We start from the raw sequence: 17,872 nt of genomic DNA on the forward strand, positions 1-17,872 counted from the left end.
GATTGTCTCCCTTTTTTTCTTCTCCTCTCGCTCCCATCAGCCCCTCTCCCTGCCTGGACTACTCCTACATCCACACAACCCCCCCGTCTACCTCTGTTCTATATCCAGGTCCCTTCTCGCTCTCTCCCTCCCACCTTCACTCCCTCACTCACTCACTCGCATCTCTATCACCAGCACTTCTTACTTAGGTCTTCTCCTCACTAGTCTTGTGTCCCTCCGCACACACACTCTCTGGCTCCCCTTTCCTATTTCTCTCCTCCCCTCCACTAGCTACTCCCTCCTATCTCCAATCTCCCATACTATCTATACTCTCACACCACCCCTTCCCATCTCCAGCAACCACTCACTCACTTCTTCAATCTTCCCTCTGCCGGAACTACTGTCACTCTTACTCCCTTTTCACTCCCATACAACTCTCTCACAATACAGTCTAGCTCACCAGTTAGTCTCAAATACACTCTCACAATCACAGGCCAAGTCACTCCATTGGTAACTCTCTGACAGCCAAGACCTTAAATGATATGATATGATATGGTATTTGTAACGCGCCTATACACAAGTGTTTCAAGGCGCGACGAGGCAGGGAGGGAGGGAAACAAGGGGAAAACAGACAAACGATCCTACTAGGCCAGGTGTCATTCAGATCGCGCAAGTGCAGAGGTAAGGGGAAAAGGAGGAAGTGCAGGGGGGAGGAGGTGGGGGGGGAAGTGCAGTACAAGGTAAGTAGCGTAAAAAAAAATAAAATAAAATAAAATAATAATAAATAATAAATAGAAAGGGCCAGCTGGTGGCAAGTGCGAGGTAAGTGCAGAGCAAGTGCTGGGAAAGGGGCTGTAGGGATACAGTGACAGTCCCACAGTGCAGGGGGAGCCGGGGAGGCAGTGCAGGTGGAGAGTGGCTGGGCCCTGGACCGAGGTTGCTGAGAGTGGCCCAAGATGCAGGTTTGAGCTGAGTTCAGTGGGGAGTTAAGCAGGATTAGCAGGGGAGAGGGAGAGAGAAGGCAGAAGCGAAGAGGAAGGTTTTGAGGTGCTTCCGGAACCGGAGATGGTTCTCCTCAAGTTTCAGGGAGGCAGGAAGGCTGTTCCAGAGGGAGGCCCCTGCTGCGGAGAGAGATCTACCCCCAGCTCGTTGCTTCGAGAAACGGCTGACCATGAGGGAGTTGGAGACGGATGAGCGAAGGGCTCGTGAAGGAAGATATTTAGGAAGAGAGAGTTGGAGGTATTTTGGTCCCAGGCCCCAGAAGGCCTTGTGGACAATGCAGAGGGTTTTGAACTTGATCCTCGCGGCCACTGGGAGCCAGTGAAGAGATTTCAGTCCTGGAGAGATACGGTCCCTGGGCTTGAGGCCAAGGACAAGTCTCGCAGTTCTGTTCTGGATAAGTTGCAGAGGGCGGAGAGTGGAGGCAGGCAGATTAAGATAGAGGCTGTTACAGTAGTCCAGCCTTGAGAGAACCAGGGCTCGAGAGACAGTGAGCTTCTGGGGGAAGGAGAGGAAGGGAAGAATACCTCTGAGGAGGTGCAGCTGGTAGTGTGACTTCTTAGAAACGTCAGATATATGAGGAGAGAAGGAGAGTGTGGAGTCGAAGATGACCCCGAGGTGAACTACCCTCCAACACAGCCACAAACTCATCAGCACTCCACTCCATCTTCCGTCAGCCTCCTGGCTGCTCAGCCCTGCCACACATCCTGACCTCCCCATAACACCTTACAAATTGTTCTGTCTCTGCGGGTCTTCAATGCCCAAGTCTTCCCGTTTCCTTCATTCCCTCCCCTGACTTTACAAGCTAAGTCAACCATGCACTTCTCCCCGGGCAGTGGTGGGTTACCACAGGTCAAGGTTTGAAAAAACCCTTGTAGCTCAGTACCTTGTTCATGCATGGATCTTCACACGGTCCACTCTGCTTGATGCTCATTCTACGTTCAAGGCTGTTGTTCTTTTGGTAGGTTGAATTGTTCCTCTTGTGTCCATAAGATGTTTGTTAATGGAATTTGCAAAACAAAGTAGGTGATGGATGGAAAGTTTAGAACTTATATTAACCCGTTTCTCCCAGGTGTTTCCGTTTCTCCCAGGTGAGTGCTGCTGCGTAGGACCATCCTGGGCCTAGATTATCTATTTGTATTTTTTTTTAGCCCCCCCGGCGTCCACGCTTGATCCCCGACCCTCTCGGTTTCCCTTCCTCTCCCACCACTGCTGATAGGCTAGATTGCTACACTTAACCCTCCGAGGGCAGCCCCTTCACTCACATCTAGAAAATGCCCTCTGAGTTAGCCCTGTATTCTATATCCCTGTCCCACCCACTTAGAACTTGCTCTTGTTAACTTGATTTACATCTAGAATGTGCACACCGTGACATCACTCTAATTTACTGTCATTTATTTTGGCTCCTGGTCACTTATAATGTTCTCGTGCTAGCCTCACTCGCATCTAGAAGTAGCCCACTGCTGTAAAATTGTAATATATTTACCTGCGCCCCACACATATAAACCTTCTAATTAATGTGATTCCCTTCTTGAAGTTGCCGCCCCATTTCTGTGAATTTAGTTACCTGCGCCGGTCACTCTTACAAACTGCTGCATTGTTGCACTGATTCACACCTAGAAGGTACCCACTGTGGTGATACTATAATTTATTAATGGCACTGCACACATAGAAACCATTTTAGTCAACTTATTCCACATCTAGAAGGTGCCCACTGTGACTTAGAAATCGTCCTTGTTTGACTGACTCACACCTAGAAAGTTGCATTGATTTTCATCTAGAAAGTACACACTGAGATAGTAGTGATTTACTTGGCTTAGCCCACTGTGATAGTACTGTGATTTACCTGCCTGTGCCGCCTACTTAGAATTTGCCCACTGAGATAACACAGTGACTTGTTTACCAGTACCGTACACCTTGAAATTGCTAGTTAGATTGCTTCACATCTAGTGGGTGCCCACTGTGATAGTACTGTCATTTACCTGCCTGTGCCACTTACTTAGAATTTGTCTTGTTACATAGTCTAAAATCTGGAAGGTACCCTCTATGATGGTACCGTGATTTATTTGCCTGTCCCATACTCTTAGAAGTTTTTCTTGTTGGATTGATTCACAAGAACCCCCATTAGATGGGTATGCAGTGATAAAACTGCGGCAAAAATGTCGCCTGTACAAAAATATTGCGGCAAAAATGCTGTGGTTTGACCCGTTAAAGGTGTACCCCATTACACCATTTAAGGGGAGTGGGGGTCGTGGGGGTGTCCCCCGCACCCCTAAATGGTATAATGGTCCAGGGGTTGCAGGGGTGTCCTCTGCATCCTTTACATGGATTGCAATGGCAAAACCACAGCATTTTTGCCGTGATATTTTGTGCCCACAGCCATTTTTGGTGCAATTTTAACACATGGAACCATGAGATGGCACTGTGATTTACTTGCCTGTGTAACACAATTAGAATTGTTGTTACTAGTTTGATTGTCGACTGGAAAATGCTATCCGAGATAGAACTGTGAATTACTTTCCTATGTTTTAGGCGCCGTGATTACATCTAGACTTCCACCTTATTGTTACCCTCCTTGGCGCTCTCCCACTGCCCTGGTGTCCCCAATCTAGACGCTGGTTGTACATCTAGGGCCACTGCATCTGCTGTTACTAGTAGACATCAATATTCAGGTGCTGCCTTTGACCTCCACCGGGATGGAGATCCCAGCGCATCACATACCCCCGCTCCGACTCGCCATGATCCCTAGCCTCCATGCACCATACCCCTGCCCCTTTGCTCACCCCTCGCGGCGCATGGCCCATGTTCTAGCACCCAACTTCACGACCCCCCCATATCCCTCTGCTAATCGCAAACCACAACCCCACCCCTGTATAACAATACACTTGGGCGGCCCCCGCCCACACTCCTACCATCATCCCACGTCCAACTCTAAGATCAGAGGAGCACTTTGGCAAGCCAAACACCTGCCGCCTCAAGCCCTCATCCCCTTTCCCCTTCCCACCCTAGCTCATTGACTCCACCCCCTCCTCTGACCTATTGAGAACATCCGGATACCCCCCACCCATTATCGAACTCCCAAACCAGGGGAGGCCTCTGGCGCGCAAAACAGTGTGAATCCTCCTCCTCTTTCAAACCATACCTGTGCCCTCTAAGGGAACTCCACGACCTCCCATCCCACCCTCCCTCCCTCTCCCCCTTGGCCCATGACGGAACTCACCACCCTCTCGAACTACCTCTCTTCCCGCCCGCCCCCTTAACCCTTATGCAACCCCGCCAACAAACCCCCCCCCCTTCACATCCCTTCCCCTCTCTGAAAGTAGCTCATCTTGCCCTTGCTAGAACGGTAGCCTCATCTCCTTCCCCCTCTGCATCCCCCTCCCTCTCTCACACGCCTATGGCACCAAAACTCACAAAATGCAGAAAACGTGACTGGTCTTCTCCCTCGACCCTCCACTCTTCACCGCTTCCGCTTCAGCCCAACCTCCCATCCCCTCCCTCCCCTACCCCCTCTCTCTCCCCTCTCCCAATTTCCCTCTTTCTCTTGACTTCTCACCCTGTTCACCTAAACCCCCAACACCCCCAGACTCATTCCAAAATCAACCTGCTTAAACCCCTGAACCCCAAGTGATCCATTCACAACCCTCCCAACCCCCTTGTCCCACCCCTCGTCTCTCACATACCTACCTCCTCCTGCCTACTCTTCCCGCCCCCATTGACATAACCCTCTCACTCGACACTCAAAGTCCTCAGGCACCCAGCCCCTGCCATACCCCACCTCAACCGGTCTCATCTGCCCTGAAAGCTCCTACCACACCCGCCACCCTGGCTGACACCCATGTCCACGAAGGTCCCAGTGCAATGAACAACATGAAAACAACCTCCCCTCACAAAGTCACATGCATCCTTTTCAATGCTCGCTCTGTAGCAAGAACAGGCACAGCATCTTTGACCTCCTATCCTCTGACAAACCTGAACTAATTTTTATCACCGAAAACCTGGTTCTCCAACGATTTTGCCCCAGTAGCACACAAAGCCTTCTTCCTTGGCTAATCGCTCATCACCCACAATAGACCCTCAAGGTGGCGGAGTGGCAGTCCTCTTCAATCCTCTTCAATCCTCTTTTTTCCATCTTACTTGTCGAATCCCAGACATGCACTGCCTCCTGTGAATCCCTTCTAGTTAACCTCTTGCTACCACCAACCTTCTCCCACAGCTTCCTACTCATCTATAGACCCCGGGGATATAACTGACATTTTCGCAAATAACCTCTGTCTAATAGCTTAATAGCTTAATAGCTACCATTCAAGTAAACCACCCTTCTCTTACACTCCTGGGAGCCTTCAATATCTGGTTCGATATTCCCAACAAGCCATGACTTATCCGTTGGTTGACAGTCTCGATGCGCTTAACCTCTCCCATCATACCACTGGTCCAACCCACTCAGGCACACCCTTGATGCAATTTTCAGCTCCCATGACCTAGTTTATTTATCCCATCCCACACCACTCATCTGGACCGACCACTTTGCAATCCCTTTTTCTATCCACACACCTGCCCCTCCTCCTACAGCACCCTTGGCTCCCACCCCTGATCTTAAATGCTGGAACAAAGTCAAGATCCTTCCCGACCTAGCCGAAGGCCTGCTTCTTTGCCCCAACGCAACTCTGCCCCCTGATTGACCCTTAAGCATCGATTCCTTCGACTCCTGGCTTGATGACTCACTAATTCCTCTCACCCCCTTGCGCCCTGCATCAGGACAATACCCCAAATGGTTCACGCCCCACCTGACGAATGCCACAAAAATAAATCTCTCTTGAACGTATATGGCGAGCATCTAAAACCGATCTCAGTAGATCCAGGTTTGCCCTGCACCACCATAACTGCAAATACGAAATTGGAAAAGCCAAAAAAGCCCATTACAATAAACAAATTCTCAACTGTGGAAACCGTAGCAAAGAACTCCACATGATCATATCAGAATTTGTGAAACCAACGTGCACCGCGACCCAATCCACCCCCATACAATCACTCTTGTGACTCTCTTTCCCTACATTTCTTCAATACTGCACCTGACAGGACGGCAAACCTCAACACCAAACTGTCCCTCCTTTCCCCCTTCCCACCACCGACCCCCCTGATCACATTGCCCCAACGCCAAACTCCCCTACGTTCAACACTTTCAAACCCATCCCCATAGACAAATTCCTTGACCTACTATCAGCCAGCAAACCCTCCGGGTGCCCCTCGACCCCTGTCCCGCATCTGTCCTGAAAGAAATATTCTCATCTACCAGTGCAGAAGAATACGTGAGAACCATACTAAATGACTCCCTCACCTCTGGCATCTTCCCTGAGGCCTTCAAAATAGCGAATGTCAAACCACTTCTAAAAAAGGCATCCCTTGACCCAAAAAATTACAGACTGATCTCCAACACCAGATTTCTCGCTAAACGAATTGACCGGAGAGCATACTAACAGCTCAACTCCTTCGTAGAATCCAATGGTCTCCTAGACCCCTCACAATCAGGCTTCAGACCACAACATGGAACAGAAACCACTCTGATCTTGATCTGGGATGATCTCAAGGCCACTGCAGACTCTGAAGACTGCGCAGCTCAGATTCTTCTCGATGTCTCTGCAGCCTTTGACACCGTTAACCACTCAATCCTCCTTGACCGCCTTCACTCCCAAGGAATCTGTGGCACTGCTCTCAAATGGATTGCCTCCTTCCTCAGCAACAGGAAACAAATAACCCTCCTTTCCCCTTTTGTCTCAACTGCTTGCTCAGTGAACACTGGAGTACCCCTAGGCGCATGCCTATCTGCTCTCCTGTTCAACCTCCATATGACCACTCTACCAGGCGTCATCCGCACGCACAACATCTCCTGTTACAAATACGCTGATGATACCCAAATTATCTTAAGAATTCCCAAGTCAGGCACCAACCCCCTTCCAAACCTTGAATCTTGTCTCTGCGATATTGAATGATGGATGACAATAAAACACCTCCTTTTGAACCCTGATAAAACTGAAGTCATGGTGTGCTGCATTACTGCCCTTCTGCCACATCCACTCCCATGGCCCCTGTCCCTCGGTCCTTCAACCCTGATATAGCAAAGAACCTAGGCTGCCCTATGGACTAAGGCTTAACCCTCTCCAGTCAGATCAACAACATGTCTAAATGCTGTCACTACCACCTCAAACTTCTCAGACACATTTTTCCCTACCTCTCATAACCGAACAGGCTTGCAGCAGTTATGTCTATTGTGATGTTGAGACTGGACTATGCCAATTCCCTATACCTAGGAGCTCCGGCATACCAACTCAACAAACTACAAACAGCCAAAACGCTGTTGCAAACTGTTCTTCGCCCGGGGTCATAGAGAACACATCTCGCCAGCTCTCCGAATCAGTCACTGGCTCCTAATCGGATGAAGGCCCACCTTCAAGACCCTATGCATCATCCACCGAGCAGTGCATAAGACCAGCCCAATGTACCTACAAGAAATGATAAAACCCTACCGCCCATCCCGCACCATAAGATTAAGCACTGCCCTGGTTCTAGTGATTCCAACCTCGAACTCTGTCAGGATCGGAGGATCGCCTTCTCAACCTAGGCTCCAACTCTGTGGAACTCACTCCCTCCACATATTCGACAAACCCAGGACTATATGATCTTCCGCAAAGCTCTAAAAAGTGTCTCTTTCCGTAAGGCGACCAGCACCATCAGAGGCGACTGTCTTTGCAAACGATGACAAATGCTCAATGAGATCTTGAGCAATGACACCACTGAATACGCCTATAAGTCACTATTAAGCAAACGCACCTTCGAAATCCAGAATAGCTAACTCCTTAGATCATAACTCCACTCAAACACTCACCTTCCATATCACTATGCTTACTCTCTACTCTTCACCAACACATAATCAGAGTACAACCCCACCCCTCTATCAATTTCGACCTAGCTGCTCACATGCAAACATTACTCCATGAACACCTTGGCATTCTTATAATATGCAGCTATATCCCATGACAAACTGGCCTAGCTGCACACACAATCATCCAACACAGGCGTAACGCAGCCAGAACCCAGTCCTGCAGTCCAACATCCAGACTGCACACATCCAACTGATATCCAGTCTACCACACCTAATGCTAGATGCAGCTACCATCAGGCAATTGCATCAGCTGCACACATAACTGGTCCACCCAAGCACCCTATGACACCTTACTCTCTCAGCTGACTTGGTCTATGGTCCCCGAGGGCGTTCAAACTACCAGCGCTTTGAGGTCATACCAATGATATATAGAGTGCTATATAAATGCCAAATAACATAACATAACTGGCATCACTCGGTGCAACCCTACAGACCATCATTCTTCCCCCGCCAAGCCATTACAGAAAGGTGAAAGACTATATGCAAATCAGGATTGGTCTGACTCCAAAAGGGGCAGTCCAGCCCAAACTACTTGGTCACATCCCTTCTGAAAGAGACCACAAGCAACCCCAAACATGTTTCCGCCTCACTGGGCATCATCAGTGAGGTGTAGCATGTGTCTCTAAGCCCAGCAGGCATGGGCCCCACGTTTGGGCATACTCGTCCCACTTTGGGTGAAATGAGTAACACAAAGGAGGTAAGGGCTTGAAGGTTTAAAATTAATCTTAACCACTGGCATCTCTCTCGGCAACCCTCCAGACCATTGTTCTTTGCAAGCCATTACAGAAAGGGGAAAGACCATATGTTTTGTTGATGTTTTGGAGTTAAATGAAATATTCAAAAAAAAATCAAAAGTATTTAAAATATATTCTGGGTAAATATTCACCCAAATCTCTAGAGAGCATGTCACTTAGTAAAGTATTTAAAGTACATTTAGAACAGACTCTTAGGGAATCTCTCGATACATGCACTTGAACTCAGCAAGTTCGCATTGGTAAATTTTCCTCCTGAAATTTAAGATTCCCTGAATTGCACGTACTTGTTCAATAACAGCTGCTTTCTCCCTCTCCAGGATACCCTTGAAGGTCTCCACCATCTGTTGGGGTTCTCGCCTACAAATCTCCTGAGGTAAAAAAAATGAATGTTATGGTTAGTTCCTTTTGCAAAACAGAACATACACAATACACATACACACAGAAAAAAAGGTAAGTAAAACACGTCTGGGTTACCAAGTGAGATGGGTTAGGGGTTATGTAAAGAAGCCCCATAGTGTGAATATTCTGAATCAACCACCAAACCATAATCCCACTAGAGAGAAAAGGATGTACTCAAACTACCCCATTCCATCTTGCTTTCTAATTTAGAGATGCTTTTACACAAGCTTATATTTACAATAATAATAATAATAATATAATACATGGCCAGCCTGCAATCTATATATATATATATATATATATATATATATATATATATATATATATATATATATATATATATATATATATATATATATATATATATTCACTAACAAAAACATTGTTAAAGGGACGTTGTGGTTAAGTTGCACTAGCAAAAACCTATAAAATTCAATGGAAAAACATTGTTACAGGGACGTTATGGTTACAAGTAAAACCGAGAAAAAAACCCGAAATTCAACAGTTATGGTAAGCTAAGCAACCATAACATGCATGGACTAACAGCCATGACACAAAGATGCCATCACAAATCTCATTCATGACATCGCTGATGACATCACATGTGTCTGTTTTGTTCGCTACCATAGGTAGGCCAGGTGCTTTTCTTTGCTAATAGTCAGGAACAAACAATTCAAAAGGTTCTACATTTGTGTACGGCACCCTTCTCATATGTTCTTACACCACTTTCCTAACGGTTCACTCACATCATAAGATGCATACACATATAGGGGAAGAGGAAAGCGTAAAACACATCACTGGTTTCTGTGCATGAAGATAATCAGTTATGTTATTAACAATTTCTGGTAATACTGCTCCTTTTTAGCTTACTGTAACTCTCTTGTATATGATCATGTTTGTATGCATTGTGGTGTCTTTATGTTTCTGTGCAGTAGTGCAGTTATGTAGTTATAAAGGCAATGGTAGCTACTTCTTACATGTTTCACAGTACCCGACACACTACAACGAATGCATTCATGATTTCACTATGTAACATGGAAAGATTTTGAAGGTTACACTTCCATGAGGCATGGTGCAGACAATGGCTATGTTTGCACATAAGTTCCTTCATGTACAGTGAAGAAGTGTGTAATACAATGGTGTGTATAGCAATGCATTCCTCCATTACCTACTTATCTCATGATAGTTCTTCCAATAATCTTTCATAGTTTTCTGCCACCATTACAATAACAATCCCTTGTAACGACTTCCTATTAAAACTACATGCACATGTGATGTCATCAGTGATGTCATGAATGAGATTTGTCTGGCATCTTTGATGTCATGGGTGTTAGTCCTTGCAATGCACACTGGTGGCACAAGTTATGGTTGCTTAGCTTACCATAACTGTCGTATTTTGGTGTTTTTTCGGTTTTACCTGTAACCATAACGTCGCTGTAACAACGTTTTTCCATTTAATTGCATAGGTTTTTGCTAGTGAAACTTAACCATAACGTCCCTTTAACAATGTTTTTGTTAGTGAATTTCATAGGTTTTTAGTAGTGCACTGTAAGCAGAACATTCCTTTAGCATAGTGTTTTCTGTAAAGAGGATAGGTATTTGGTACGGCAACAGAACCATAACGTCCTGTTAACAAAGGTTTGTTACTGATTCCTTGGCTGCCCTCAAGATAAACGTGTGGAAAGAGCAAATTGTCTGGTGTATGTATCCATTTGCGCTACCCCTTACTTTTCCAAATACTGTTGGTGTATCGTAGCAATTACATATGTACATAGTAAATGTTGTTTAGTGTGTCAGTAGGCTCTCTTTTTGTATTAACAGTGCATGATAAATCTGTGCCGCACACTACCGGCCGAGATGACTACATATGAGCAATATGGACATTTCCTATGACGACTGCACCTGGTTGTCGTATGTGCAATAACACTGCAAGTATCCGTAGGTCTCCATTACTGACTTCATTTCCGCATCTTCGAATGCACTTTTAAAGGAGTTGTGGAAGCGCACATGTTTCCGTTCCACACCTACACACATGCATAGGTCATCCACTGTATGCTGGTTACATCGCCTCTGTCGCCAGCCCTACAGATTCATGCAGTAGGCTACCGCTTTTAAAGAACTGCTGCCGACTTCGTGGGAGCCTCTGCAAACTTACCAATGTGTGGCTAAAGCACACCTAACTGTATAACGGCCGCTGCTAAACAAGGAACAGCAACCTGCAGTGTGACGTGGGCGTGTTAAATGTTGCATTACTTTGATTTATCTGCTGCTTGCCTTTCCATGAACCGTGAAACAGATACATTTTGTCTGCACACATCAGTGTGACGGAAAGTATCAAGAGGTGGCCTGCCGGTCATACAGTTGAAGAAAACGTGTAACTGCAGGTGGGACAGTTTATAGTAAGTATGCAAAATGGCAAAGCTGGTGCACCTGCCTCACGCACATACTAGTGCATCTAAAGGCAAGTATGGAAACAGCAGAATATGCAGAGCGCAAACAATCTTAGTGGTGGTTACAAAAGCGTTGTAGCTGCATGGGTCGCACACAATAAATGGCTTCCTGCTGCAAGTAATGAAGCTCTGTTTCACGTTGTAAACATTCTTGTATTCCACAATGTATGTATATCCGTGATTGCTAACCCTAACACTAATGGCGTACCATAAACTGTTTGTAGTGCATGCCACGACAACTGAAATGAAAGCACAAGGGACGAGTGGGCAGGCTACCGCCCTTCCAACAATTACGTAGGGTACTTTCATGTACAGAATTTGCCACATCTGCTCCGGACAACAAGAGGGGCACTCCTGTAGGGCAGCAGAGCTGTAAAATAACCTTTGCAAAGCAAATGCCATGCTATAGACCCTTACACGGCAAAGGGCATTATATTGTCCATATACTGCAATGCGCTACTTTGTAGAGGGAAGGTATGATATGATATGGTATTTGTAACGCGCCTATACACAGGTGAAGTGCGTGGGAACGGTCCTTACGGGAGCATTACAATGACTACCGCCTATGTAGGTGAGGGCCACCCAATAATTCCATCCCTCCCGGCACATCCCCTATAGTATCCATACAGGTGCTACCCTTTCTGTACCTGACCTTTCCTGCCGTTCCATCTGTGGCGTGTGTGAGAACAACTGGGAAAGGAAAAAAGGTAAATAAAGAAAGCACCTTTCACAGATCAACATCTGAATTGGCAATGCACGCATGCAGGGCGGGAGGTGTGGCAGTGTGGTAAACACTGTAGTTCAATCGGTTAGAAATGGGGTCGATGTACAAAGAGGTTTCTTTCGTATTGCATAGCGTCTTCAAGAGAGTCAGTGCGCAACACGTTCTACAAAAATAATCACTACTTTCAAGAAGGGCAGCAAGCCAATATAGATGGGGTGCGCAGAAATCGGGGTGGCAAGCATAATTCTTTTTTTATTTATTTGTTTATAGTTTTTAAAAACTTTACAAAAAAGTTCAAGGACATTTCTTATCATTGCAACATAATACACAAATCAAAAGACACACAAGTACATAATTCTTTTAAGAGAAAAAGCTAGTAATTCATAAAACCAAATGTTCAACTATATTCTAATCATAAAATATCACAGATATTTACCCAATTGTTAAAAAAGAAACAACCATTTTTAGAAAAGGAAACAAATGCAGATATACTGCAGATATACAGTAGATATAAATAAAAAGCTAAAACTAGTAGGCTAGATAATCAAGAAAAATATTCCATCGATAGCTAACCACAACCAAAATCCTCTAAAATAATACATTACAAATGAGCTTTTCCATTTAGTGTAAAAGGTCATTGAGTTGTTATGCATAATAATATTAACGGTTTCACAGTCAAAGATTACGAGGATAATACCCCTATATTCAAATTTCGTTGGATTTTGCAACTCAATACACATAAAACAAGGTGTACTTAAGATAAGGTGCCTACAAAGCATCTTTCATAAACAGCTGTCAGACACCTATGTATGTCCTCATACATTAAATTTTTTTCCATTTTTTTATAGCAGTTTAAATCCATTTCAAAATTCCCATTTGGCAGGACAATATCCTCATATCTACAAGTGAAAATAAATTATTGTTTATAGAGATCCAATGGCAGTTCCAAATTACTAAGGAAATTGGCTAAGGCAAAGAGTAGAGGTTTGTGAGTGCCAGTCATCATTCCAATCCATAGATGTTCCAAACAATCTTCAAAAAAAGGATGAACAAACTTCTTAAATAATTCAGAACGAAGTTCTTTAAAATGGATACATTCTAAGACTAAATGTTTAAGCGATTCCTTTTTCTCAAAGCAATTTGGAAATCTGCAATGAATCAGAGATCGACTTTCATCACATTCATCCAGTTCGAAACCTGTTCAAGTGTATGCAATTGGTTTAATTTGAATCTTAATTAAGGATCCCCACACTACCTTGCTCGGAAACTAAATAATGTATGAAAGACGTAAAGACTGGTTCCTTGGGTATTTTGCATACTCCGTGTAGGTTTTATAATGCAGCAGTGATTCTATAGTAGAGATCCAAACTTTGTCATATAATCTCTTTTTTACATATGCAGGGTGAAGTACTAAGTCTACTTGCGAGACTTCTAAATCTGTCAGTATGGCATTGATCTGATTAGAATAAGAGCTAAGAGATTTGCAGGAATTATTGACTACCATAGATTTTAGTTCCATATATAAAGAATTTTTTGCGGGTTCAAGGATTTTCACATAGGAGCATAGAGATCTCCATTTGTACCGACAAGCTAAAGAAATCCACCCAAATTCATGTTGAATGACCGTATTGGGTATTGACAATGCCAAGCGTAGATCCGTTTTCAACAGCCTTCCTTGTATCGTGTTCAGGCATGCAAACAGGCACGACTTTTTTGATGAGAAATTCTAATAAAGGCAATAAAAAATATTTACAGAATTTTTTAAATATCACCTTCATTTGCAAAAGTAGCGGGCAAGCCTTTTCATTGAGAATGTCTGACCAGTGTTTTAAAGAAGACTAATTACTCAGGGTACACCCAAGGTAAATCAGAGTTGATAACTGGTCAATTGGTACGTCATTTATCTCCGATTTAAACGGTTTCAATTTCTTTCCAGCGGTAACCATAGACAACAGTTTTTTTTACATTTGGACTAAGATTATGTGCTCCCACAAAATTTGCAGAAGTATGCAATTTATTTTGCAGACCATCTGGCGTAGCATCGAAAAGGATGACATCATCGATGAATGCGAGCCAATGTAACCGCATAGTCCCCAGGCGAGCCGCATAAGAATCTGAGGCAGCCTTGGGACCCTCCCAGGCCGACCATAGCGAGAATGATACGGAAGAGTTAATGGCAGTAGATACGCCTGAAGATAAGTAGGATGATGACATGGATACAGGGGCTCGAGTTAAGGGGGCAGGAGGGGGGAGGACCAAAAAACGCACTTTGCAATGTAATAGTGTGAAGCCTAAATATGGAAGTCCTCATTGTTTGTAATGTTTGGAGTGTTGTTTATAAAATAATAAACATTTTATTTAAAAAAAAAAAATCTGAGGCAGCCCATAGCACATCCAAATCACCCATATAGAGGTTAAAAAGGGTAGCTGCTAATGTACATCTCTGTTTCAAACCAACAAACGCGGGATGTTAGCAGTAGTTGCCCCTTCTTTGGTTATCCTTACCAGGTAAGATGTACATGTATGGCGTTTTAAGATCCATAGGATGAGTTCTCTAGGAAAACCAAGACCGTCCATTTTCCTCCATAGGGCATTTCTGATCACAGTGTCAAATGCTGCTGTCAAATCTATGGAGGCCATATAGACAGGAGAGGAGTCTGAATTTTTAGTGTTTGCTAAGAGATGTGAAATGACAGTTGCATTGAGAGAAGTGCCCATTCCCTTTCGAAATCCGACCTGAGATTTAGAAAAAATATAATTTCCAACTATATGTTTTTCCAGTTGAAATAGTAATAACATCTAAAATACCTTAGCAGCTGCGTCAGTTAACGCTATTGGGCGGTAGTTGTCAGGTCGCATAGGATCGCCCTTTTTATAAATAGGTACAAGGATTGCGTTCGCCCAAGACTCTGGGTGGTAAGAGTTGCAAAGATAAAATCATATTTTATTTTGAATATACTATCCCAAAGTGCAGGGTTGGATTTGAAAACACAGGCGGCAGGGACGTCATTTCGCCAAAATGCCGGGGTAGAGGAAGTAATATCACACGACCCTTGACCCCTGATGACATTACAGGAAGTGTTGGGGTCACCCCAAAGTGATATCGCAGGAAGCGATGGAACACAACCTTTCACCCGTTGACAAAACAGGTAGTGGCATCACATAGCATTGTACACTACGATAAATATGGATACGATATCACTATAATGTGATGTACATTTCATACAACAGTGGATCGCCATATGTATCATTAAGATCAGTGTGTATAGGCCCATATTACCAAATTACTGTGAATGCAAGCAGACGTCCATGACCAAATGATAATGATGTGTTATCATATAGCACTTACGCTTAAACACTTTATATAGAAAAAATATACACCCATTATCACCCAACCTGTGTTGGTACTCATTTATCGACTTCAGAAGGATAAAAGGCTGAGTTGAGGCGTTTAAGAACAGACTAAAGTTGCTAGTTTTATCTCTTCTTCCATCTCTGTTAGGTAGCGATGATGTGCCGCTAATCTAGTTGAGGTCTGCGCATGAGGTAGGGATAGTTAGAAATTCACTGTATCCTTTCTGTCCTTCGCCACAGCCTTGTTTCTCTCGTTTTTGCCCTTACCAGAGAGGTTTTTATAATTGGATCGAAACTGGCTATAACAATCATGAGACAGAGTAAGGGCATTACCCTGGCAACTCTTTTTCTGGCCCTCCCTTTTTAAGTAAAAAGTCGTTTATCGATTTAAGAAGGATGAAAGGCTGAGTTGAGGCATTTAAGAGCAGACTAAATCAGTGACTTACCCCCTGAAGTATGCCTGAAATAAACCTTTAATGAGTCTAGCAATTATTGTATAGAATTCCAGAAAGACACATTATTTGGTGTTCCTATTCTTTCTTATTTAGGGTCAGTGCTGAAAGTGTTAGACTTGTGGCACTCCTGTTCTTATTTTTCTTTTTTTTTAAGGGGCCTGAACAAGAAAGCTAGCCACTACAGAAGTAAAGAGCCACATGATGCTGGTCACAGCCCGGGAGCTTGCATTACAAAAAAAAAAAATAATAATAATGTTTAGGGCTTTTTTAATTATTTTTTTTTAGAGGTTGCAAGGGAAACCACAGTGGTCGCAAGGGAGACGTCAGAGGTCGCAGTTGCGACCTCTGGTGACCCCTAAATGACGTCCCTGCAAGGCGGAATACCATCTGGGCCGGCAGCTCTAGATGGATTAAGTTTTCCTATGGCCCATACCATATCTGGAATTAGAAACTGAAATGATGGTAAGTGGGCAGCACCTGGAATGGAGTAACTTAAATCCTCAAATTCTGTTGGTAAACTAAACTTGTTTTTTATATGTTCCACCCAGACTTGTACAGAAATACAAGATTCTCCCATAATCTTTTGCGGCCGAGTTTGTTTCAGGAGCTTCCAGATATCTTTAGCATTATGGACACATATAAATCTAAGCATTTTAATGTTACCTTGGTAGTGGGCATCAATTCGGAGCCATTTAATATTTTTCTTATACACTTGAAGTATTGCCTTTTTATTGTTCAAAGAAACAGAGGGCAAGTTAAACTGCTTTTTTAATTTTCTCATTTCCCTATTTCTTTAGCATTTCAAAGTTTTGATCTTTATATCGAATGACTGATGATGTGATACTTCATTTTTTCTTTGCATCATGTGAAACCCCGTCATTATATTATCAATAAGTTGTGTAGTCACAGCTTCATAATAGATCATGGAGATGTTGGGAAACCATTTTTGAAATGTTACTACACAGAGATTGATTCCAGCGCAATGCCAGATTTGTTCTGCCATCCTCAAAAGTCCTAATTGGGAATTAGATGGTAACAAAGGAACAGAATGTGTCAGATTAAGTTGAATAATTGCATGGTCACTGCTATCCATAGAGTGGATGCTGATGTTTAATGCCAGATGATGACAAGATTTTGAGACCCAAAAATAATCTATCATTGAGCTGGAGCCACCTCGTTTCCATGTATATAAAGGACCATCATTTTCAAAAGGCACCAGTACCAAGTCCCAATTACAAAAGAAGGTAACCCATCGAGATCCTCTGTAACATGATGTCTTATTGTGTATAGAGTGCACCACCCCTGGTCTAAAAGTGGTTTTAGAATTACAACAGGAATTGAAATCTCCCCCAATTACAATATCTCATTCAGAATGGTAAACAATGGCATTTTCCCGTATTGAATCCAATTAATTAAATATCATATCTTGTAAGACTTTGGTGGGGTTCCAATAGATGTTTATCAGAAGAACAGACCACGGGGGAACATTGTGAAACTTCAATGAAATTACCATCAGATGATCCAAACTCAGGATCTGTTTGGCAGTACATGATAGAGAGTTATTGACTCCAATTGCCAGGCCAGCTGAGGGGCGACCAGATAACCCTCGAATAGCATTAACACAAAAAATTTCATAACCATCAAGAGTGAAATCAGTTAATTTCATGGTCTCTTGAATAAAGACTGCATCTGGTCTCTCTGACAAAGAAAGACAACCAAAATAACCAACCAGGTTCCTGTGACCAGATGAGTTCCAGGAAAAAAGGGATAGCTTGGAGCACAAATTTGGCTATGCTGATTTGGAATCAAATGACATA

The 17,872-nt window shown here is 43.8% G+C and overlaps 1 protein-coding gene across 7 annotated transcripts in view; it reads right to left on the reverse strand.

The window, feature by feature from the left end:
• STAT6 (signal transducer and activator of transcription 6) overlaps window positions 1-17,872 on the reverse strand; it is a 1,449,539-nt gene that overhangs the window by 610,284 nt on the left and 821,383 nt on the right. For all 7 annotated transcript variants that reach the window (XM_069653558.1, XM_069653564.1, XM_069653563.1 and 4 more), the window contains one exon: window positions 8,958-9,041. In XM_069653558.1, the coding sequence (XP_069509659.1) occupies window positions 8,958-9,041 (84 nt within the window). The remainder of the gene's footprint in view (window positions 1-8,957; window positions 9,042-17,872) is intronic.

Source organism: Ambystoma mexicanum, chromosome 3q (assembly GCF_040938575.1).
Source record: "Ambystoma mexicanum isolate Mex_15411 chromosome 3q, UKY_AmexF1_1, whole genome shotgun sequence".
NCBI classification, from domain to species: Eukaryota; Metazoa; Chordata; class Amphibia; order Caudata; family Ambystomatidae; genus Ambystoma; species Ambystoma mexicanum.